This window comes from Lactuca saligna, chromosome 9 (assembly GCF_052625555.1).
Source record: "Lactuca saligna cultivar CGN05327 chromosome 9, ASM5262555v1, whole genome shotgun sequence".
In the NCBI taxonomy this organism is placed as follows: domain Eukaryota; kingdom Viridiplantae; phylum Streptophyta; class Magnoliopsida; order Asterales; family Asteraceae; genus Lactuca; species Lactuca saligna.
In genome coordinates, this window is record NC_136425.1 from 176,561,072 (window position 1) to 176,583,548 (window position 22,477).

General features: G+C 34.6%; 3 protein-coding genes and 1 pseudogene across 4 annotated transcripts; 3 read left to right on the forward strand and 1 right to left on the reverse strand.

Moving 5' to 3' along the window:
• The first annotated feature begins 7,093 nt into the window (after positions 1-7,093).
• Positions 7,094-10,537, forward strand: LOC145018790 (thioredoxin domain-containing protein PLP3B-like). The gene is made up of 9 exons (XM_078976635.1): positions 7,094-7,314; positions 7,984-8,111; positions 8,515-8,589; positions 8,679-8,726; positions 8,809-8,951; positions 9,494-9,566; positions 9,649-9,710; positions 9,825-9,922; positions 10,183-10,537. The coding sequence occupies exons 2-9, from the start codon at positions 8,028-8,030 to the stop codon at positions 10,287-10,289; spliced, it is 690 nt and encodes a 229-aa protein (XP_078832761.1). The 5' UTR covers positions 7,094-7,314; positions 7,984-8,027; the 3' UTR covers positions 10,290-10,537.
• A 2,908-nt stretch (positions 10,538-13,445) lies between these two features.
• LOC145014322 (diphthamide biosynthesis protein 3 pseudogene) lies at positions 13,446-14,393 on the forward strand (annotated as a pseudogene). The gene is made up of 2 exons (XR_013665496.1): positions 13,446-13,834; positions 13,988-14,393. The product of XR_013665496.1 is annotated as a diphthamide biosynthesis protein 3 pseudogene (transcript).
• A 567-nt stretch (positions 14,394-14,960) lies between these two features.
• Positions 14,961-16,903, reverse strand: LOC145015607 (uncharacterized). The gene is made up of 5 exons (XM_078974075.1): positions 16,557-16,903; positions 16,017-16,256; positions 15,748-15,831; positions 15,535-15,664; positions 14,961-15,332 (listed from the first exon to the last, which is right to left on the reverse strand). The coding sequence occupies exons 1-5, from the start codon at positions 16,799-16,801 to the stop codon at positions 15,090-15,092; spliced, it is 942 nt and encodes a 313-aa protein (XP_078830201.1). The 5' UTR covers positions 16,802-16,903; the 3' UTR covers positions 14,961-15,089.
• Positions 16,904-18,219: 1,316 nt separating this feature from the next.
• LOC145015605 (pollen-specific leucine-rich repeat extensin-like protein 1) lies at positions 18,220-19,999 on the forward strand. Its single transcript, XM_078974074.1, has one exon. It carries the CDS (start codon positions 18,342-18,344, stop codon positions 19,863-19,865), a length of 1,524 nt encoding a protein of 507 aa, XP_078830200.1. The 5' UTR covers positions 18,220-18,341; the 3' UTR covers positions 19,866-19,999.
• The last annotated feature ends 2,478 nt before the right edge of the window (positions 20,000-22,477 follow it).

A 22,477-nucleotide genomic window follows, 5' to 3' on the forward strand; every position in this document is an offset into this window, starting at 1 on the left:
GAAATGTTCAATGAATCTCAAAGAATCTAGGAGTTTTCATAGATTTAAAACTTAAATTTCTTTTTCGTTTTTCATGGTGGAAACTAGTGAATCGTCATTCACTTACCTTCAAATGTTCTGCAATTTGGGTTACGGCATCCCTCTCCCGAGTTGTAGGATATTGTGTTGGGTCCTAGCCTTGGAATTTCATTTGGGTGATTTACCAAGGACTCAATCAATCAACTAACTTGAATTCGTTTTTCTCCCGATGTCAAAGTTTGACAACTATGGTCTTCTCAAGTCCCGTGGAACAAGCATTCCACATGAAGATGATATTCCACGATTCGATCGAGGAACAAGAAATCATGCTTCACTTCCTCCTCCTCCTCCAATTATTCTCCCTAACCCACAAGATTGTAAAATTGAAAGGTTCAATATCACTCAAGCCCTTTTGGCAAGTAAACATAAAGAGGGCAAGTCGGTGTGTGCACACGTCTTAGGGATGAAGTCACACATTGATAGGTTAAGAATGTTAGGATCCGTTGTCGGTGAAGCGATGGCTGTTGATTGGGTTCTTCAGTCACTTCCTAACTCATATAGTGAGTTCGTAAGAGAGTACTATATGATGAACCGCGATGTGACCCTTATAGATCTCACCTATATGCTTATTGCTACTGAATCAACAATGGTTTGGCGCAATAGAAAAGCAAAGTTGATTGGTGAATCTGCCTTCAAGACCTTTATGGATATAGACAATGGCAATGAAAGACATGCAATGATCGAAAAGTTTGATCATAAGAGAAAGGCGATGTCTGAAGTAGTTCCATGTGTTGTTCCAAAAGAGTCAATTCGCTTTTATTGCCAAGAGAAGGGGCATTGGAGACGAAGTTGCCCTACTTACCTAACAGATCTAAGAGATGGGAGAGTTAAAAGTATGACTACGCTTTAGGTAAGAATCCACTATCTAACTCCATTAAGTTCCTATTCATTGATTCTTAATACATGATGTGATAAGATTGCATTTGAATGTTTTGAAGGATCGGTGAAAAGAAAGGAAGCTTGATAAGAGAGCAAGATGAATCTAATCACAAGAGATGGATCTTGATCGCATGGACTTGAAGATTGGATTTTGAGCTTAGATAGTTATGATAGAGTTGTTAGAAATTTTCTTTTTACATAGTTTTCAATAGATTTTGCATTGTAAGGACAAATGTTTTTCCGCTGCTTTTATAAATAAAATAAATTTTGTTTGACTTATTTATTTATTTGTTTACTTCCTTGCAATGAAATCGTTATGTGAAAATTGATGTTTGCATATTTCTACAACGAATGGATATGATTCGTAGTTATCTTATTTATGGAAATGTCGAGAATTTACCAAATAGGGAGAGTTTCTCATCGCCCAAGTTTCAATTGGATAGAAACTTGGAATCATGCAACGTGGATGCACGATGAATGAGAAATTTCGTTTTTGGAAATTGGACTAATTCATTGACAAAGTGTCAAGTGAAGGACTAGGAGATCGAGTACACAAAGTTGTGTGTTGATCAAGTTCACCATAAGAGTAACAAAGATATTCGTCATGATTTACTAAAGGCTTAGTAAATATGATTACACTTACAAGATTAAGTGTAATTTTGAATTGATTAAAGGGTTTAGATCAATAGCAAAACGAATAAGAAGAATCAAGTAGGCAGAAAGATAAGAGTTTCTCCATTATAAGAAGAAGGGAGAGTAGCTTTTATGTTTTATGATAGGTCTTAATGAGTTAGAACCATATCTCAATTGATCCTTTAATGAGTCTTGGTACAATTGTATGTCCAAGAAGAGTAATCAAAGATTGAAGAAATTGTCAAATTAAGAAGTCAATCATACTTCGTTCCAAAACAAGTCTTAAAGTCAAGATTGTGACATTGAGTGAATAGTATTAAGAAGGTTTATAACATTCATCAATTGTGGAAAGTTGTGATGTCTTGGATAAGACAAAGACCAACTAAGACCAAAATTATGAAGTGTTTTGTTTTGATATAAGCTACACTAACTCTTGAATATTTGTTTGTCAAGAAATGTTTTGATAAGAGAATCGTATATGTCAAGGAGTCAGTGGGAGTCTTAATAGTCTTGAAAAGTTTCAAAAACAAATCAAATAAACCTTATCGATCATCACTAGCACACGAGTTGAGGTTTACAACCTATCGTGAAGATATTATTTTGTGCCAATCCAATCGAGTTAATTACGCATGTGAGTCCTATGAGTTCTCATTTGAATGCATAAAAGGCAAGGACCTTGATCAATGGAAAGTACATTGATAGGAAAAAGGTGAGCTGCTTAACTACTTGGAAGACGTGGTGGGCAGCTGTGCTACCATAAGGCAAGAAATCAAGATTAAGAAAGTTCGGTCCATATGAGTCTGAATTTGTTGTAAAATTTGTTTTAACAAATTCACATGGATAGGAACAAATACACCATTTAAATCTAAGTGTCATGAGATTTCCTCCTTCATGAAAATGATTGTGAGAAAATGCTTTCACTAAGAATGATTTTAAGAAGATAGTGATTGTAAAATTGCATTCTCGAATTTGATCATGGTTACGGCATCCCTTTCCATAATTTGAATTGTGAGGTTTGGCAATTAGTCTTAATTGTTAAGACACACATATGAACTATCTAAGGCAAAGGTGTATAAGTTCAAGAAGCCTTGATAAAAGATTATCAAAGCACTAAGTATTAGAAACATGGACTTAAGAAATTCAATAGGTATTGTTTTTCTGAAAGTTAAGATGTTTATGAATACATATCGAAGCTAGTGGGAGCATAAGTGTTATATTTTATAATAATCATCATGATAATGGGAGCATAAATCTTATGATTGTATGATTATTAAGGCACGTATTGCATAGTTGGCAATATTAATTATAGAAAACAAGAGTCATACTTTGCAAAGTTGTAAGAGTTGAAAGGTTGTTTTGCTATAATTAAGGGAGAGAATATTATGCTTCATTTCAAATCTAAAGGATTAGGTTGTGGAATGTTAATAAATTTAGTCAAAGGTACATAGTGTGTTCTTAAAATTTTGATTATGATTACGGCATTCCTCTTCACAATTCGAATTTTGAGAACATAGAAAATAAAACATTGTGCGTCGTGTCCCATACGCTTCGAGTATAGGATCGATTGCAAATGATTTAATGTTTGACCATTCTAAAATTTTCCAAATGTCTAGTGCATTTAGAGGGAAAAGGGACTAGAATTGGTTTTGACTAAAATAATTAAACAACTATCAAAGGACAATCCAAAGTTCGACGAGGATTGGTCGCTTGTGAGTAGTTGGAAGTATAGTATTGGAAATTATGGAAATGTTTCCATATTAGATGTACAATATCAACATCATTACGAATAGATAAGATTCTATTAAGAAATTAGTTTTCATATGGAAAATATGGAAGCGTGTCCATATTGGGAAGTAAATATTGAAAATATATGTCTAGATTAGAAACTTTTATGCAAAAGGATGTTCAAAGGAATGTACTTTGAGTGAGAGACATCATATCTAAGGAATTGTCTTGTAACAATCTCCGATAGAGGAATTTGTAATATCATTGGCAATAGTCTTTGAGACTTTGGTGCAGTAACATTACAAAAGGATCGTTGCATAAAGTGTTAGAATCTAGTATATTCTATAAGTAACAAGAATTTGATATTCTTACACTTAAGAAAATGGATTTGGAGTTGTAAAATGAGAATGATTGGAAATGTGTTCAATTTGTCTATTTCACAAAAGTAAGAACCATAGGTAAACATTGTGTGCATGTTAGGAGCATGGGACAAGTGTTGGAATTCAAATAAGAAGTTGATTACCCGAAACGACAAATAATGAGTAATCGATATGGTGATAAATAAAATGTGTTTTGTTTATACTCAAAGGTTTGAGGTCATATGGGATTAGTATTATTCTTGTGTTTCACTTTGCATGTTTTGACTTCCAGAATAATTGAGTTTATTAAGAATAATCGAATTATTCAAACGGGCCACAGTCGTTCATATGTTGGAAGTAGATATGAATGAAGACTGTCATGAATTAGTGTGTGGATTGTCTAGAAAAGTATTAGACATAAGCAAATGTTTGTTGCAACGTTCATGAGTGCTTATGAATATGATTTGAGCATTGGATTAAACTCACACTCACTTGGATCACTATCTCGAGTGATTAGTGAGACGATAACATCTTATATTCTTGAAACCGAGATGTGTGAGTTGTATCTTGCTAATTGGTTGCACATTGATAATATGTAAACGCACTAGTAACTTGGTGTTATAAAACATATTGTTGTGGGTGATTTGGTTAGTAAGTGCAAGCGAGCATTGTATCAAAGTTTATTCGTTCCTTCTATCCAAAGTAGGATAAAAGCGATATCTTTGGGCCCCTCGATGGTTTAGTGATGACATACGTAAATGCTCGGCCGGGCTAGGACTAATTTGATTTGTTCAGTTAGTCTGTCGTCATAATCGGAAATCGAGATATAGTACAAAGAGAATGATTTGAAATCATATCTCATACGATATCTAGAATGGAGGAATATATGATCCCTTATCTAAGGACACGCGTATCTGATATGATCAGAGTTGACAGCGGCTTTGGAAAGCTACGATTGCAGATCAGGATCTGAAGTCATACGCAGAATAGTTGTTAGACTTATCCAAGTGGGAGACTGTTGGATTAGTGTCTAAGTCCATAACTATTTTGGTATGTACTTGACCCGATGGTGCATGGTCCTTTTGGGTTGCCTTCACCAAAGCAACTTGATAGGATGAATTATGGAGAGTAAGGATTAAATATGATTTGTTAATGTATTATGAGAATAATATATTAAAGGATAAATCATATTGGTTAATTAATATTAGTCAATAATTAATTGGTAATTAGTTTTGTGACTAAAAGAGATTAATTAAACTTAAGGGACTGGAATTGTAATTATAAGATAATTATGATTTGGGCCATGGATTGCCTTGTATTAAGGGATGGACGAATTCTAATGGGAAACCCATAAGGAAATCGTCCATGGGCTTAATAAAAGGAGTCTATGGGTTGCTTAGGGCTTAAGCATCCAAATTAGGGTTTCCTTGTTAGATAACCCTAATAGCCCAACTATATAAAGACCCCTTAAGGCTCAAAAACGGGGCTAATGTTCTTGTAAGGGTTTACACATGTTTTTGGCAGCCTCCATCCTCTATCCTCTTCATCCTCTTGCTTATGGTGTTTGTGAACCATTAGAGGAGTGACACTTGTGACTCTAAGCCTTCCAAAGTCAATTCAAGGAGGAATTATGATTGTTATTGCTACATAACAATCAAGGTACGATCTTAAACCTAATTACATATTAATATGATTACTTGTATGTTAGAATTAGGGTTTATAGTCTCGGATTCAAAGCATGTACAATAGAGAAACCTAGATCCAAGCATTAGGGTTTGTATGAGCACATAGGATGTCTTATGACCAAAACCCATCAAAATACTCATACTCATTTACCTTCAATCAAACCCTCTACAACCTCTATTTTCTTAAAAAAAAAAAAAGAATCCCGACAATCAAACCCCAACCTCTGATAGAAGAAAAAAACTCATGTTTCGAGTTTAAGCACCCTTACTCGAAACATTTTTGCTATCGATTCATAATCACAAGGAGTTTATCGTCCCCAACTCGATGCTTCCATTCAATCTCCACTACAATTTCAATACCAGAATATTAGACAATATTACCCGGTCCAAGTTCCAAATGTTACTCCACAAATGTTTTCAAACTTTGTTGTTTTTCCCGATCAACATTCGCCAAATCAACCTCAAACCCAAACCCAACAACAATTCCAACTTGTCGATGAGTTGGATGACTCGGAAGAAGAAGAAGAGATGGTTCCCAAAACTCAACCCACACCACCCCCATAAAGACACAAAGGAAAACAACTGGCGTGCGATGGTGTCGCACAACCAGGAAGACAGATGCCGACACCATGGCTTCCACAAGAATAGCTAGTTTTAGTAAAAACTTGGGTTGACATTTATGAGGATTCTAAGACGGGAAATGCACAACCGGGAAATCATTTTTGGTTTCGCATTTTAGAACGGTTTCGGGAAGAACTAGGAAAAGTTGGCGACTACCGTATAAAACATCAAATGAATTCAAAGTTTCGAGAAATAGAAAAGGGGGTTTCACAAATAAATGGGTTGTACAACAACCTAAAAACATCAAATGAATTTAAAGTTTTGAGAAATAGCAAATGGGGTTTCAAAAATAAACGGGTTGTACAACAACCTAAAAACCTAACAAAAAGTAGCCAAGACGACGAAAAAATACTTCAAGAAGCTTTGCAATTTTACCTTGAGGAAGTCGGAAAATCATTCAAGTGACACGATTGTTGGAAATTATTGGTTAAAAGTCATAGGTGGAAAAAATACGAGTAAATTTTATTTTTGGAGAACAACAATCAAAGCGAACGAAAACGGGCTCTAATGGTTACACAACTTCCTCCGATGCTCGGGTCGGTCTAGATTTAAATTAGGAAGACGAACTCGAGCTAGAAGAAATTGACCGACCGATGGGTAGGGACAAAGCAAATAGGAAGAGAAAAGGGACTTCTTCGGGTGCATCGGATTTCAGTATGGACCTTGGCGAATTGTCGAAAATAAGAGCGTCTTTTGATCGATATAATCTTAATTTCGCTGAACGTTTGACATTCGACAAATAAAAAAATAAGCAAGGAAGAAGGAGCGCACGGAAAGACAAGAAATGAATGATATGAAATTATTAATGGAAAACACCGACCATTTATCAGGACCGACTCTCGAGCTTGAGAAGAAGAAAAGAGAAAAAATTATGAATAATATTTTCCATAAGTTGTTGGTTTGTTTGATTTTTTGTTTGTTTGTTTGTTTTTTTTAATACTTTTTTAAATCTTAGGTTTATTGTAATTTTTGTTTTAATAATGAAATGCATTTTCTTTTTAATTAATTTTTTTTGGTTGCTATTAATTTAAAAATTATAAATTATAAAAATAAATTAATTTTATTTAAAAAAAAAAACAAATAGTGAGGGAAAGAAAAAAAATGAACGCCCACCGGTCTCGGTCTGATGGCTCATAACTTTGGAACTCTCTTTCTCGTTTCTTGATACGATTCACAGAAACGCCTCCATCACAGTTTCTTCCCCATCTCCCATCTTCTTCTCTCTAGCTACCGCCGCCAGCTCGCGGATCTCCGGCGCCACCCCTTCTCGAATCAGACCTGCTCGACTCAGCTTTCCGATCTCCGATCTCCATCGCCGCCAACTCTCCGTTTAGGTAATGAATTTCTTTTTTCTAGCTATCATCTTCTCTGTCCATTTCTATAAATCTCGATATCTCCATGTCTATACTGTTTATTTTGATTTTCTGGTGATTCTGATGGTTTGCAATGCCAAAGATTTCCTTTTCTGATTATCATCTTCACTATCTATTGCCATCTGCTCACACGAATTTCTGCCAAATGTTTGCAATGGCAAAGATTTTTGGTTAATATTTTGTGTCTCAAACACGAATCTGCCACCTGAAATTTGCAATGGCAAATTTTTGTGAATGGTTTATTCTTTTTCTGCCAAAATTTTGCAATGCCAAAGATTACTTTGGTGTATCATACCTGCCACTTCAAATTGGAATGTCACAAAGGAATGTGTTAAGCCTTAAAACTTTTGTGTCTAATCGTGAATTATCTGATCTGCCAATTGTTTGCAATGCCATAAATACTAAATAGGTAAGCATGACCTTTTTGGTCAATTTACATATATAAGCTAATCCAAACACTTTTTTAAAAACTCATTTTTATTACCAATAAACTAATAAACACTTTTTTATCAAAAATCGATATGCATATGGTAGTTTCAACAAAATTTCAGATCCTTGTACCCATGTAACCTTTGATTTATGTTCCAAATTCATGATGTTTTTGGATGTTTTACTCTTCGGACTATGTAGGTTTTCTACAGAGATAAAAGAAGAAGTAATTAGCGTCTATAGACATGGATCCTGATTCAGTTAAATCGACTCTGCAAACTCTAGCATTTGGAAATGTAATGGCTGCAGCTGCTCGTGATTATCAGAAGGTATTTCTATATCTATACTATCAAGTGTGTATGTAATGATTCATGAAGTTCAAAGTCTCTTATGATGTTAATTTTACTTTTTTTTTTCTTCAAACACTAGATTCATTGTAGGGTTTGTAAACTGAGATTCGGATATGCTTATCAGAGTCCAATTGCAGTAGTTTCTTTTTTTTTTTCCAGTAGTTTAATGTAGTAATAAATTTTATGTTTAATCCAAAAGATCATTATTTTGAAGTTAAAAACTAGTAAAACTAATACTTAAAATGTCATATTTATGTTTGGACTCTTTATGTAAAGTGAGTGCTTACTATATTCAAGGTTTGTATTGGACTTTAAAAATAGTGAGTATTTTGCTCCTTCACATCGATCAATAGAACTCAATTATATATTTTAATTCTTATAGGAAGTTGCAGCTTATGAAAAGGTGCAAACATCATCCTCTGTTAATGAGGAGGTTGATCTAGATGATTTGATGGATGTAAGTTGCAAATGCATGTTTATTGTATAATATATGTTTTTTAATCAAATTCTTTATCTTAATCCCACTTTGATGGAACTGTATATCAGGATCCTGAGCTGGAAAAACTGCATGCAGATAGGATTGCAGCTCTTAAGGTTGCAATTTGATTATTATAATGCAAACACAAAAGTTTCTTTAAGTCTTTTAACCTTTCATATGCCTTTTTTGTTGGAAAAGAGAGAAGCTGAAAAGAGACAATCATTAACTAAAAAAGGGCATGGAGAGTATAGGGAGATAACTGAAGGAGACTTTTTGGGTGAAGTCACTTCCAGTGAAAAGGTCATTTGCCATTTCTACCATCGGGAGTTCTATCGCTGCAAGTAAGTTTTTTATTATTTTTTATTTATTTATTTTTTCAAATTTGTATACCCTTTTAAAGACTCTTGCTATTTGAGTCGAAAAAATGAGGGGATGTTTGTAAAAAGCTAGGATTTAATGGGGGAAAACCTTATTTCCTGTACTTTTAAAGGTAATTCGGCATCAAGTAATTCTTTCTGCGTTAAGTAAATGACCATTTTGCCCTTATAAGACTCGAACAAACAAATTTCACCATATCCATCACTTCTAACAGTTGAACAAATACAAACACCAATTTATGAAGCAACAAAAGATCTTGTTCTTGTATTGGTTCTGTTTTAGACTTGTATATTCATTCACAAACATATATAAATGCATCCTGACATCCACATATCATTGACTTATGTGGTTAAAATTTTCTTTCAGTTGTCGAACAAAAATAAAAAAAAATCAAAATTTTGTGGTTTTTATGGAATTTGGCCTTAAAAAAATTAAAACTTCCAACTTTATGGCTACTTTCTTGATATTGACATGTTGGTATATATCTACATATCTGTTATTATAGGATAATGGACAAGCATTTGAAGTCTCTTGCAACAAATCATCTTGATGCCAAATTTGTTAAGCTAGATGCAGAGGTCTTTTTCCTCACTCTTGTATTATCATTATTAACATCAATGTTTTTTTTTTTTTTAAAACATTTTTAAATATCACATACAGAATGCCCCGTTCTTTGTGACAAAACTAGGAATCAAGACATTGCCATGTGTCATATTGTTCAGGTCAGATACATGATACATCTTCATCACAGTTTTGTTGCTTAGCTGATATGGTTATCCTTTTCTATATTATATTATGTGGGATTAAAAATTGAATTGAACTTTTTTTTTCCTCAGAAAAGGAATTGCAGGAGATAGGATTGTTGGGTTCCAAGATCTTGGAGGAAAAGACGATTTCAGCACAAGGAAGTTAGAAGCTTTATTGATCAAGAAAGGTAACATTTTTTTTTCTTTTCTAAAAGTTGCTATGCTTTTAGAAAAATATAAAAAAGGGTTAAATGCAAGAAATAGCATTGCACCCAGTTATTGCAAATGATTCTAATACAAAACAATATCAAAAGTGGAATGCTGTAGTACACAGATAAATGAAGAAAATGAAAGAAGGATGCTATATAATAATACAAAAAGTAAAAAATAAAAAATGAAAGTAGGTTGGTGTTTTGATATTGATGATGATGGTTATGTATGGTGTTAGGTATAATTGAGGAGAAGAAAAAAGATGAGGATGAAGAAGCTGAATATGACGAAAGTAGACGTAGGACAGTCAGATACTCTGGAATCCATGATTCCGACTCTGAATGATAAAAAAGAGAAACTTCTCAAAAATATTAATTCCATTTCCAAATCTTATCTATTAAAATTTTGCAAATTTGAAGTATGGTGTGTTTACGTATAAATAGTCTCTAGGTCATGTTCATCATCAAAATGTAGGTATTTCTGTCTGGGGTTGTGTATTAGCTTTGTGAAGTTTTGTAGTTGAAATTCATATGCATGAATTCCTTGAGAGTTATCAGTTTTAATGCTTTAAATCTTGTTGACTTTTTATTCAACCCCTTTGTTTTCTACAACCATTTTCTTGAACCTAGTATATTGATGGGGGGCCTCACCTTTTGGATATCCGAATCTGGATAGAATTCCACAGGATCTCTCATGACTACAATGAACAAAGGCAATCCCTCAAACTCAAGAGCAAGGAAAAAAGTCGCACTAACTTAATAATAACCAATGTAACTCCCATTACATTGGACATAAACAAATAATACGATCCTTATGACATCTTCCATGCACTTCCTATGTAACTTTTTTTCTTTGGAACAACTAGCATATTTATTTTTTCCACAATGAAACTTGAACTCTCAAGCCTTTGGAGGAGGAACACCTTGATACCACTAGACCAAAGGCTCTTTGGTGACAAAGGAAGTCTAAATAGCAGAATGAATACACACAACACTCTAAACTTACTCTTGTAATACATGATCCCCTTATCCTAATTTAGGTGTCGGAGTGTATTAGCACGAGTATCAAGATAATGCTCATGAGTCATGACCTTCTTTGTCAACCATCTAAGGTTCTACGATCATTCTCAACTAGGAGAGGCCAGGCAAACCCCTATCGAAGACTAACGTAGCAACATTGACACCATTCATAATCCTTAATCCTTAATGAACAATATGAATGCAACCATGGCAGACAATACCAATACAAGCACACCTCTAAGATCCACGCCTTTCAATCTGATGCACATGATGCCCGTTTTCCTTTAAACATCAATTGCCTCACAAACAACTCCGATCCAGGCGACCACATCAAAAACTATAAATGGACAATGAACGTATAATACTTGGACGAAAAGTAATGGTGCATCTTCTTCCCAACAACACTATTCCAACCAACTAGGCTATGGTTCAAACTTCAAAAGGCTAACAATGGAAAATATATGAGATTTTAACTAGCTTAAAAAACAAAGAAAATACACCTCAATTGCGCAAGCCAATCTTAGGGTGTACGAAAATGGAAGATGAAACACTTATGGAATATGTTAACAAGTTCAACAAAAAGCACTAGAAAGAACGAATAGCATGATTATCGCAAACTTTACTTATGGTCTCGAAAAGCTAGTCGAAAAACCATCCCGAGAAAGGATCTAATGGACAAAGCGTACAAATTCTTGAAACAACAAGAAGAAAAAATGGAAAAAAGTTAAGATAGGCATAAGAGAGAAAATTCACATTTCCATCCAAGAAAACATAAACCAACATAAACACACAACAATCAAGGGGGACAATACCAACACCCATACAAATAAAATCCCAAGTTACATAAACCACAAAGCCAATGATACCATCCTTCAAATAAAGCCATGCACACAAACATACATAGACTCACTAGCAAATCCTAAGAAAGCTAGTTGACATGAAAAATTCTCTCTATGCAACAAGTATTGTAAGTTCTATGGCACCACCTGACACGACACCATGGCATGCACCATGCTCAAAAGAGAACTAGAACAAAAGATCCGTTTGGGGCAATTGCAACCCAACGACATAATTTGGAGGCTGTAAATCAATTGATGGCTGTAAATCAAATATCAAACGGTTATCGCTTCCCCGACTACCGAAAAAAAAAACATAAATTTTAATATTACAAAGAAACAAATAAATTTCAAGGACACACGAAGGTAGTGGATATGGTGGTGGTGAATGATAATGATGGTGGAGCTGGTAACTCTTTTTTTTGGAAGTGGGGAGAAGAAAGATAAAATGACAATGAAGGTACCGAGGAGGGTCTTCACTCTTCGGTATAAAACGTGTTTTAAAAAGATACATTGCTATAAGTATTGTGTATTTAAAATATTGGTTGGTTTAAAGAAAAGCCACATCATCAACTACCTGATATCACAAATTTTGGTCCATTTTAACAGGTTAATCTGAATCTGTGCTTTTAAACTACAAAATGAAAACATTAAAAACCTTTTAAAACAAAATACAAAAATTTGTTGTACCCACTATCCAGTAGGGATGAGATTTAGAACCGAAAAACCGGACCGAAACCGGAACCGGTATAACCGGAAAATGCTTAAACGGTCCGGGTATTGGGTTTCAATATTACTCTTATCCGGGTTCCGGGTATTTCGAGTATGGGTCTAAGTGGTCCCGTTAATCCGGGTTTTTTAACCGGTTTTTGTTTAAAAAACCGGAACCGGGTTAAATGGACCGGGTCCGGGTTTAGTGGGCCAAAGAACCGGTTTAGATGTGGAACCGGTATAGGAAACGTGCTAACTGTGGAACCGGAATACAATTGGTTTCTTTTCCCCATGCCCTCAATTTTCGTCGATCGTCCATAGTGAAAAGCTAAAAAAAAGTCACCGATCACAAAGAAGTAGATCGTCGTCGCCTACACAAACCTCACTCGATACGCCTCAGCCAATTTACGCCGATACTGAAGCCTCAGTTCATCATTCAGGTCGATGATCATCAAAACATCAACTTCCATTCATTCCCAATTGAACTTCAAATCAATCTCCTACAATCAATTAAAGACCAATGATGGACAATTGGGTAGATAACAATGAAGCTACACAAGTTGTCAAGAATTTTGATTTCAATGTCGTTAATAACCTAATAACCTAAATGTAATTTTTTGTTTGTTAATTTTTTTTATAACGGTTGAAAGATTATGCGATTGAGGTAATTTTAAAAAAAAATCCGGGTTTTTCGGTTCTAAACCCATTTGATCCAGTTTCTATTTCTGGGTTTTTCGGTTCTAGACTCATTTTACCCGGAACAGAACCCGGAACCGGTTCCTATATACCGGTCCGGGTTCCGGTTCTAAAAAATATCGTTAATCGGTTCCAGGTTTTCCGGGTCCGGATCCATCCTATCCGGGTTTGGACCCACCCTCATCTCTACTAGGACGTAAAACAGAAAAACAGAAAGTTTCGTTCTCCATTTGTAAAAACAAACTTTTCGGGTCTCTATAAAAAAAAGGAAAAAGTCCTGGTTTGTTCCGTGACATCCAAAACCCTAGCAACAAACGATTTCAAAATCCAGTGAAATTAAAGATTTGGAGTTGAGTTGATTGAAGGCGATGTCGTACGACGACGTGGAGATCGAAGACATGGAATGGAACGAGGAGCTTAAGGCATTCACGTATCCGTGTCCTTGTGGAGACTTGTTTCAGATCACAAAAGAGGACTTGAAGATCGGTGAAGAAATCGCTCGGTGCCCTAGTTGCTCTCTTTACATCACTGTCATATACAACATGGAAGACTTCACCAATCAGAAATCTAAAACGAATATCGAACCGGCGAAGCAACAACCTGTAGCTGTCGCTTGAAGAAAATTCAGGTCATAAATTTTGTTTTCCCCCATCATATCATATCAATTTGGAATTTTGATCGAGTATTGTTTGTATGTTAAGCTTGGGTTACAATCATTATTTATTGGTGTTTTGTTTGTAATTTATTATGATTTTGATCGAGTATTGTTTGTAATTCTTAGTTAGTTATATAGACAACTCAACTGCTGATGGCAACAAGTTTTGATGAAGCTGAGTACATCAATCAGAGCCAGATATGATTTTCTGTTTGTGTATTGTTGTAATTCGAGAATGTTGATTTTTTGAAGCCAATAGATTCTATAGACATGCATTAAACACAATCCAATAATATGATTACCATCAATTGGATTGTCAGGTGTTCATAGTTGCTTAATTAATTTTCTTTGTGTATGAGAGAATATTTGTATACAATATGAGACTGATTATATGATAAATTAATGTCGAGATGCTAAAAGTATGCTAGAATGAATGAATGGTTTGTATACAAAATGCTAAAAACCCATATACAAACCATTCAGTCATTCTAGCATATGTACACACATAGCAACTTGGTTTTGTTTTGTTTTGTTTTGTTTTGTTTTTTTTTTTTTTTTTTTTCACAATATTTCTAGTTTTATATCAAAGGTTATTTGGTTTTTCAAAAGTTATAAAAATTAGAAAACCACACAAACAGCCTACACAAACTGCATTTATATCAGAGGTTATTTGGACCAAATATTTTTCAAAAGTATATTTTTTCAGTTAATTTCAAAATGGTTAGTTACACCGTTTTTTGAACTAAATCATATTTTTGTGCCTTTGTTGTTTAGTCTACTTCATTTTTGCTAGCTTTCTTGGAATTGTTTGCTAAATTTTATTAAAAAAACAAAGTTTTTCAAAATATTAAGCTTGTTCTTCGGATTCCAAATATATGTTTGAAAAATTGGAATGTGTTTTTGTACATCTGAAAAACAAAACCCAAAATGTACTTTTTTTTGTCTAGTAAATGTATTTCTAAACATAAAGCTAAGGTCATGGTAATCATGTTTGCAAATGATGTCTCAAGAAACAGATAAGAAGCTTTTAGCCTTCTACAACAAAACTGATTATATATAAAAAATATTGATGCATTTAAGCTCAATAGCACTTGAACCATTTTGCACTTGTGACATGTTTATGTCATCTGTAAAACTTTAGATCCTTTAACACCCGAAAATTCAGCACCATAATCAAGTGAAGAGCTCAAAAAAACATTGATTTCAAAAAGAGCAATCAAGTTTGCATCTAATCATCATCTTCACCTTCATTATCATCATCATCATTATCATTATCAGACTTATAATCAGAATCACCATCACCACCATCATGATCATTGATGTTTTTCACACTGGATACATTTTTCCCATCATCAACCTCATCATCTTCTTCATCTGAAGTTTTGAGATCTTCCATGTCCTCTTGCTTTCCATTAGGGCCTCGAGTGTGAATCAGATAATGAGCCACTGACTTGAAACCAAGGCGCAACACCTGAAATTAAAATATCAGAAAATATGTGTATCGTTCTTTTTATTCCAAAAATACCCTTCATTATCTCTAAAATCTATAACAAGCCTATTTGAAGTGCTTCAAGCTCATAAACTACATAAATAACCCTATGAGTAAAAAACTTCAAAAAATACAGATTTAGGGTTTTAATTCTATGAGCAAAAGTAGTATAATAAAGGCTAACCTTCCTGTAAAGATTTCCAGTAGGTTCCCATCCTTTTACCCTGCGACATCTACTGCAATTGCATATATCTCTACACACAGGACAAACCCACTCTGGGTTCTCTTTTGTTTCTAGAACATTCTCTCCATATCTGCACAATACCCCTAATTCTAACTCATTAACAGTAAGAAAAGTGAAAAAAATAGACCAAGTATGAAGAAAATGTCACTTAACCTCATGAACAAGCAATCACCACAAAACTGCCCTTGTACAGTCTTACACTTGCAGCATTTAGTACGATGACCTGTAGTTTTCTGCCTGTGATACATCAATGATTTACAATTTTCACTAATGAGCTCATATGTGTCGCAAAGAGTGGAGATTTTTAGAGTCCATGACAAAATTTTAGAGAGCAGATTGCTTTCTGATAACAATGTGATAGCACAAATTGCAGTTTGGCAACATTTAAATAAGAAAAATGAAGGAGTTGAATGATACAAAACCTGCATTGATGGCAGCTCTTTCCTGCATAAGCATCATACATACGATTCCCCTCATCGTCATACCCATCCACACAAAGCGTCCAAGTTTCTTTGTGATCACCCAAAGCCTTTTCATGTTCTTCAGTGTAAACCTCAGGTTGTGAACCTTCCTTTATTTCAATTTTGACGTCCTTGATGACTTTTTCGTTGGAATTTGGAACACGCATCTCTGAATAATTAACAGTGGGCAAGGTCTGTATCCTATTACATTAGGAAAGTTTAAGAAGAAATAAGATCGAATTGGTTAAAGGGAAACCACGCTAATCAAAACTAAACACTGAGTTGAACAGATCTGATAGTTTTACAATGAATAAGATCGTTATTTGCAGAATAAAACTCTAATCGGAAAACAGAAACGGTATACATGTTGTAGAGATTGTTAGTTGCATAGAATCAAAATGTACCAAAAGTTTAAAACCCTTTCGCACTTCAGAAATGAAGTTATGGAGTATTTGATTTTAAGATCATATTTCCATTCGAGATCTGCGGATAGAAAAATACCTAGAAGAGCGTCTCTGAGACGTAGGCGACGGAGGCAAGCGTTTCGGAGGACGGATGGTTTTCGGTTTAGGAGGAGGTTTGAGATTACGAGAGAGCTCCAGGATGCCGAGTTTCTGCATCCTTTCAAGATTCGCTTTGATTCTTTGCTCTCGAGACAGCTCGTAATCTGCAACTCCGCCTCCATCATTCTCCTTTTCTGGTTCGATTCCGCCATTTCCATGTCTTCTCTTCTTCTTGCTCACCATTTTCGGCTGATGTCCCTCGGCTCCCGCAGTACCCCGCTTTTGGAGGACTATGTTTTCCCGCCCTGTTGAAAGGAAATCTCCAACTGGGCATTTGGGTGGGAAATAATGTCTAGGGTTTTGAGTCCACGTGTCAAGTATTATTACATTCCGTTGTTTAGTAAACTGCCAAATCAGCATTTCATCTTTTATTCGATTTTACTTTTTAACACCCATGTTTCATTCAACACAATTAAATGAAATTGCACATTTTCATCATTATATTTTTAAATATAATTATAAATTTAAAAATAAAAGATATAATAATTAAAAAAAATACAACACTTAAAAATATATTAATTAAAAATTATAAAACCTAAAAGATTTAATACCTATACATACATTAATTAAAAACAAAAACCCTATTTAATTTGAGAACGTTTTTTACATGAGAGTCGGAATTAATGTGTAATAATTTGATTAATGTAATATTTTTATCGAAACCAGTTTATATTAAATTTGTAACGGTTAGATTTCTTTTTAAGTGAGTTTTATTTTTAAATACTTCATTTGTATTATTTATTTTATAAAAAAAATAAGGCACCTAAAAATTGATTTATTAAATAATATAATACCTAAAAATATGGTTAATTTTATTTGTGATTTAATTAGAAAAATATAGAAATCAAATATAAATATATAAGAGAATATGATTGCATATATATTTTGTTTGAAATTTAATTAAAAAAAAAAGATTAATTTCATTCAACCATTCAATGATCATACAACTCTTTCATTCAACCATATCATCACCACACTCCATTCAACATCTATTCAATTCTAATCACCATCTATTTAACTCCTATTCAATTCTTATTATGGATGCCCTTATTAAATTGACTGTGCGTTTAAATTGGGAAAATTATTTTTGTATTCTAATAAGCTCCCGTAGTTATCTATGACACCATTTTGAATGCAATCCCAAGATACCGTGTAATGCATGGATATGTATTAAACGTGTAGATAAAATGATGCAAAGGGGTTTTAAAAACATTGTTAAAATATGCGTGAAACAGAACCTCACAAAGACAAGTCAATAATAACTAATAAGGTACTATAATGTGAACTTAATGGACAAAATTAGTTACAAAAAGAGTGTTAACTTCAACGGCTTAGTTACAAAAAAGTGAAAAACTAAAAGGGCGAAAACGTTAAACTCACAATTCAGTAAAGTTTAAATAACAAAAAAGTAAAAAATAAATTTGAAATAAAATTACAAATCTATTAAAAATCTCATCTCAAACAAATACAGGGGAGAATACCAACCTCTTGTTTTCCACCTGTCCGTTTATTTGCTTGGACAAAATCTGCCGACAATCAAGCAATGTCTCTGGAAATAAACTCGCATCATGTTTCAAAACTTTCACAATCTTTAAATTTAATGGTGTTGGAGAAGATTTGTTACTAAAGATAGCTTCCATAACACCCTCCATTCTTCCTTGCATGGAGTTCCTATAACCAAACCTTTGGCCAAAAACCAAAGTTTACCCAAAAACCTCCAAATATGAAACCCATATGTTGCTTTCTTTTCCTCTCCATCTTCATCTTCATCTTCTCATCTCCATCATCATCAATCCCATTAAACAACGCCTTCACCGCTGCAATCACCCGCCGCCACCTGAGCGATACTCCAAAAGAAATAGATCCGCCACCGGATGATGATCTAGCTTGTGAGATTGAGACTGATGCCCGTTTAAATTTTCCTAATCCCAGGCTTAAAAAAGCTTACTGCGTCCTTCAACAATGGAAGAAGGTAATCTATTCCGACCCGGAAAACATGTTGAGTAACTGGGAAGGTGCAGATGTTTGTTCTTATAAAGGTGTGTTTTGTGAAAAAGCTCTCGATGATCCAAATGTAGTTACAGTCGCCGGAATCGATCTTAACCATGGCGACATCGCCGGCCAACTTATATGTCTTCTTGGGCTGTTAACCGATCTTGCTATCTTCCATATAAATTCGAACAGGTTTTGTGGGACTATTCCGACGAGCTTTTCCAGGCTTACGATCTTACACGAGTTTGACATTAGCAACAACAGATTCGTGGGTCCGTTTCCTAATGTTGTTCTTGAAATGCCGAAACTGAAGTATCTTGATATTAGATTTAATGATTTCGAAGGTGGGTTACCTCCCGAACTCTTTGATAAAGATCTCGACGCCATTTTCTTGAACGATAATCGATTCACGTCAACAATCCCGGAAAACATCGGGAATTCTAACGCTTCTGTGATCGTATTTGCGGATAATGATTTCAAAGGATGCATTCCGAAGAGCATTGGTCAGATGACTAGTTTGGATGAAGTTATCTTCGCGAATAATGAGCTTTCTGGATGTGTACCTGAGGAATTAACGATGCTTGAAAACATTAAAGTGTTGGATTTGAGTAATAATAACTTTGTAGGAACACTTCCGAATGGTTTTGAAAGATTGAAGAATGTTGAAAGTATTGATATCGGACGTAATGAGTTGATCGGAAAGGTGGTGGAAAGTGTTTGTACGTTGCCGAAACTGATGAATTTTACGTTTTCTAAGAACTTCTTTGATGGGCTTGAACCGAAATGTGAAAAACCGATGAAAGCTGAGCTTGTTTTGGATGATCGAGAGAATTGTTTGCCGAAGAAACCGAATCAGAAAACTGAGCAGAAGTGTTCGCCGGTGGTGAATCATCCGATTGATTGTAAATCTTTAGGGTGTAAAAAGCCATCAAGAACAAGCGACGAGGAGTCTAAAAAGAGGAAACCACGGCGCCGGCCACCGCCACCGCCACCACCGGTTCAATCTCCTCCTCCTCCTCCACCAGTTCAATCCCCACCGCCACCTGTATTCTCTCCACCGCCTCCAGTGCCTTCTCCTCCTCCACCAACACCATCCCCGCCACCACCGTCTCCACCGCCTCCAGTCTTGTCTCCACCCCCACCACCACCGCCTGTCCCATCTCCTCCCCCACCAAGCTTCAACGACGTTGATATTCCAGAATACATTGGTTCACGTTACCCATCACCACCACCACCGGTGCACCCCGGATATTAGAGGCTAGATCACATTAGAGGTTAATTTTGTACATGTTTACCAACATTGTTAGTAAAAGAAGAACCATGTGTACACTAACTTTGGTTAAGACTTAAGATACATACTAACTAGAAGTTAAAGGAATTGATCATATGGCTACTTGTGTTTTCGTTCTTTTTGTAAGAGACAAAAAAGACATGGGTTGGCCATTGACAGATATCCACAAGAATATGAACAAGTTGTATTCACTTGTTATTTTTTTTAATTGTTTCACTAATCAGATTAAGTGTTAAATTTCTAGAGTTGTAACATTTATTTACACAATACGTAGTGGTTATTGAGGAGATGCATATGACATCTCTAATTTGGACATTGGACAAAGAACACTTTACAATTTACATCATATAGCAAAGATATAAACCTTTTCAATTATAAACTTATCTTCATTATCCCTGAGATACATCCCTCAGTTGACTTGACCTTAGACTTTAGACTGGTATGGCTTTATAATGATTAATTCATTTAATCTAAAAAGTTATATATATTAAATAACAAAATATAAAGAAAACACTTGTATTTTTGTAAAGTTTAGTATTACAATATATAAGATAAAAACTAGACAAAATTTCAAAATTGGTCCTTTATTTTGTGATTTTGTTTTTTTTGGATTGAGACTGCTAGAAACTTTTTAACTTGTAGATTTGATCGTTGGACTTAATACTCGTTTGTTTTGGCTGTTAGATCACCCCATGTGCCATTCACACAAGGGTATATTTGTCTTTTCGTTTGTCCTTTTTTCTTAGTTTACTATAACAAAAACAACAACAATCAAAATTTTAAAAAAAAAGGACCAAATTTTGTGGTTTTTTGTACATACTAATACATAGATATTTTCCACACTATTTGTAAAACAAAGTTCATAAATTCCCAAAATACCCATAGTTCAAACTTGGTTAAAATCAGGTAAAAGTCAAAATTCCCAAAAAGTCAACCGAGTCAAACCAGCTGAGTACGCCCAGCGTACTTAGTTGTACACCTATCGTACACGATGATTGACCAGGAACGAGCCTATTGACAATCTGCGCGCAGCGTAAGCCTTGTACGCCCAACGTACGTAGTTGGTTGTCAACCCAACTCATTAAGAGCTTAATCCTTAAGCCCTTAAGTCCATTTTCTAGATCCAAGTCCAAAATGATGTCTTTGACCATAAAGTTTCCAACTTTATGGTCTTGCATGGCTATTAACTGCCCAACACCAAAGATCCTAACCTCTTAATCCATTAAGTCCATGCATGAGAAGAAACTAGTGTCCAAGATTATATTTTTATAGAGGCTTCAAAACCTCTAAAAGGATAGCTTATTGGGTCAAGAACATGTTATGTTCAAGAATCACCATTTTTGGGACAAAAAGTGTCTTAAAGGAGGAAATAACTAGATCTACAAGATGGAGTGATCAATATGCAAACTTTATACCACCTGGAGGTTGCTAACAAGAAGGAAATCCCAGATCAAAGATGCTTCCAAGCTCCAAGCTCTTCTCACCACTCACTTCTTCTTCAAGAACACTTCTAAACACTCAAAAGGGCTCCAAAATACACTCGTTCACTTAGGGCTTACTTGGGGTCGTTTCTCACAGAAGGTGGTTGAAGAAGAAACGAGATATGAGTCTATAATGATGTTTAAATATGAACCAAACCCTAAAAATTAGGGTTTGCATAATCCTCACGTACGCCCTGTGTACGAGGTGTATGCCCAGCGTACTAGGGTACACCCCAGTACGCCTATCATGCACAACGTACTACACAATGGCAAAATTACCATATTGCCACTATAGTCCATTTTATAATCATTTTTCAATCCCAAGGCCCAAGATGCAATATTATTCAATCATAGGGTCAAAATTGGAAGTACCTCATCATTGGGATGTTACAACTTTATATAATACCAAAAGAGTACAATGTAATTAGTTAAGAAAATTCCATATAATACCATTGTTTTTAAAACTACAACCAAGTACAAATGACAAAAACATCAAATGACATTAAAAGAAACCAAATAAGAATTAAACTATGTACACGCTCACTCATCTTTAGCCTCACGCATAGTTTGCCATAAAAAGTTTCAGAGTCCTTTTTCACCTTCTTTGTACTTTCCATAACTCCATCATTTGAATCTTTCATCTTTAAATCATACTTGGTTTCTTCATGACGATAAAACAATACATTAGTCTGTTCATTGGTTTTAGGTTTCCTCTTTGTAGCTTCACACTGTTTAACCCCACTTTCATCGTGATAATATAAACATAACTTTTCTGCATTAAAATCTAATCTCATTTTTGTAAGTTTGTTGACTTGCTTGGTAGAATATATTGCAATCTGTTGCATATATTCTTCTGGTGTGAGATGAATAGATGAATATATGATATATATATATATATATATATATATATATATATATATATATATATATATATATATATATATGCAATCAACTCTAATAAACCCATATTATATATAAACTTGTGTCATGATTACCATACAAACATATACGAGTATATATACACGTTACATGATTAGTAAATAACACAAATTAAATTCTACATGTTTATTAGTATGAAAAATAAAGTTGGGACTT

Coding starts and splice junctions, on each gene's coding strand:
- LOC145018790 (XM_078976635.1), top strand. CDS start 8,028: ATGGATCCTGATTCAGTTAAATCGACTCTGCAAACTCTAGCATTTGGA. Junction 9,567..9,648: donor TTGTTAAGCTAGATGCAGAG/GTCTTTTTCCTC, acceptor TATCACATACAG/AATGCCCCGTTCTTTGTGAC. Junction 9,923..10,182: donor AGCTTTATTGATCAAGAAAG/GTAACATTTTTT, acceptor GTATGGTGTTAG/GTATAATTGAGGAGAAGAAA.
- LOC145015607 (XM_078974075.1), bottom strand. CDS start 16,801: ATGGTGAGCAAGAAGAAGAGAAGACATGGAAATGGCGGAATCGAACCA. Junction 15,832..16,016: donor AAGAGCTGCCATCAATGCAG/GTTTTGTATCAT, acceptor GATGTATCACAG/GCAGAAAACTACAGGTCATC. Junction 15,333..15,534: donor CTGGAAATCTTTACAGGAAG/GTTAGCCTTTAT, acceptor TTTTAATTTCAG/GTGTTGCGCCTTGGTTTCAA.
- LOC145015605 (XM_078974074.1), top strand. CDS start 18,342: ATGAAACCCATATGTTGCTTTCTTTTCCTCTCCATCTTCATCTTCATC.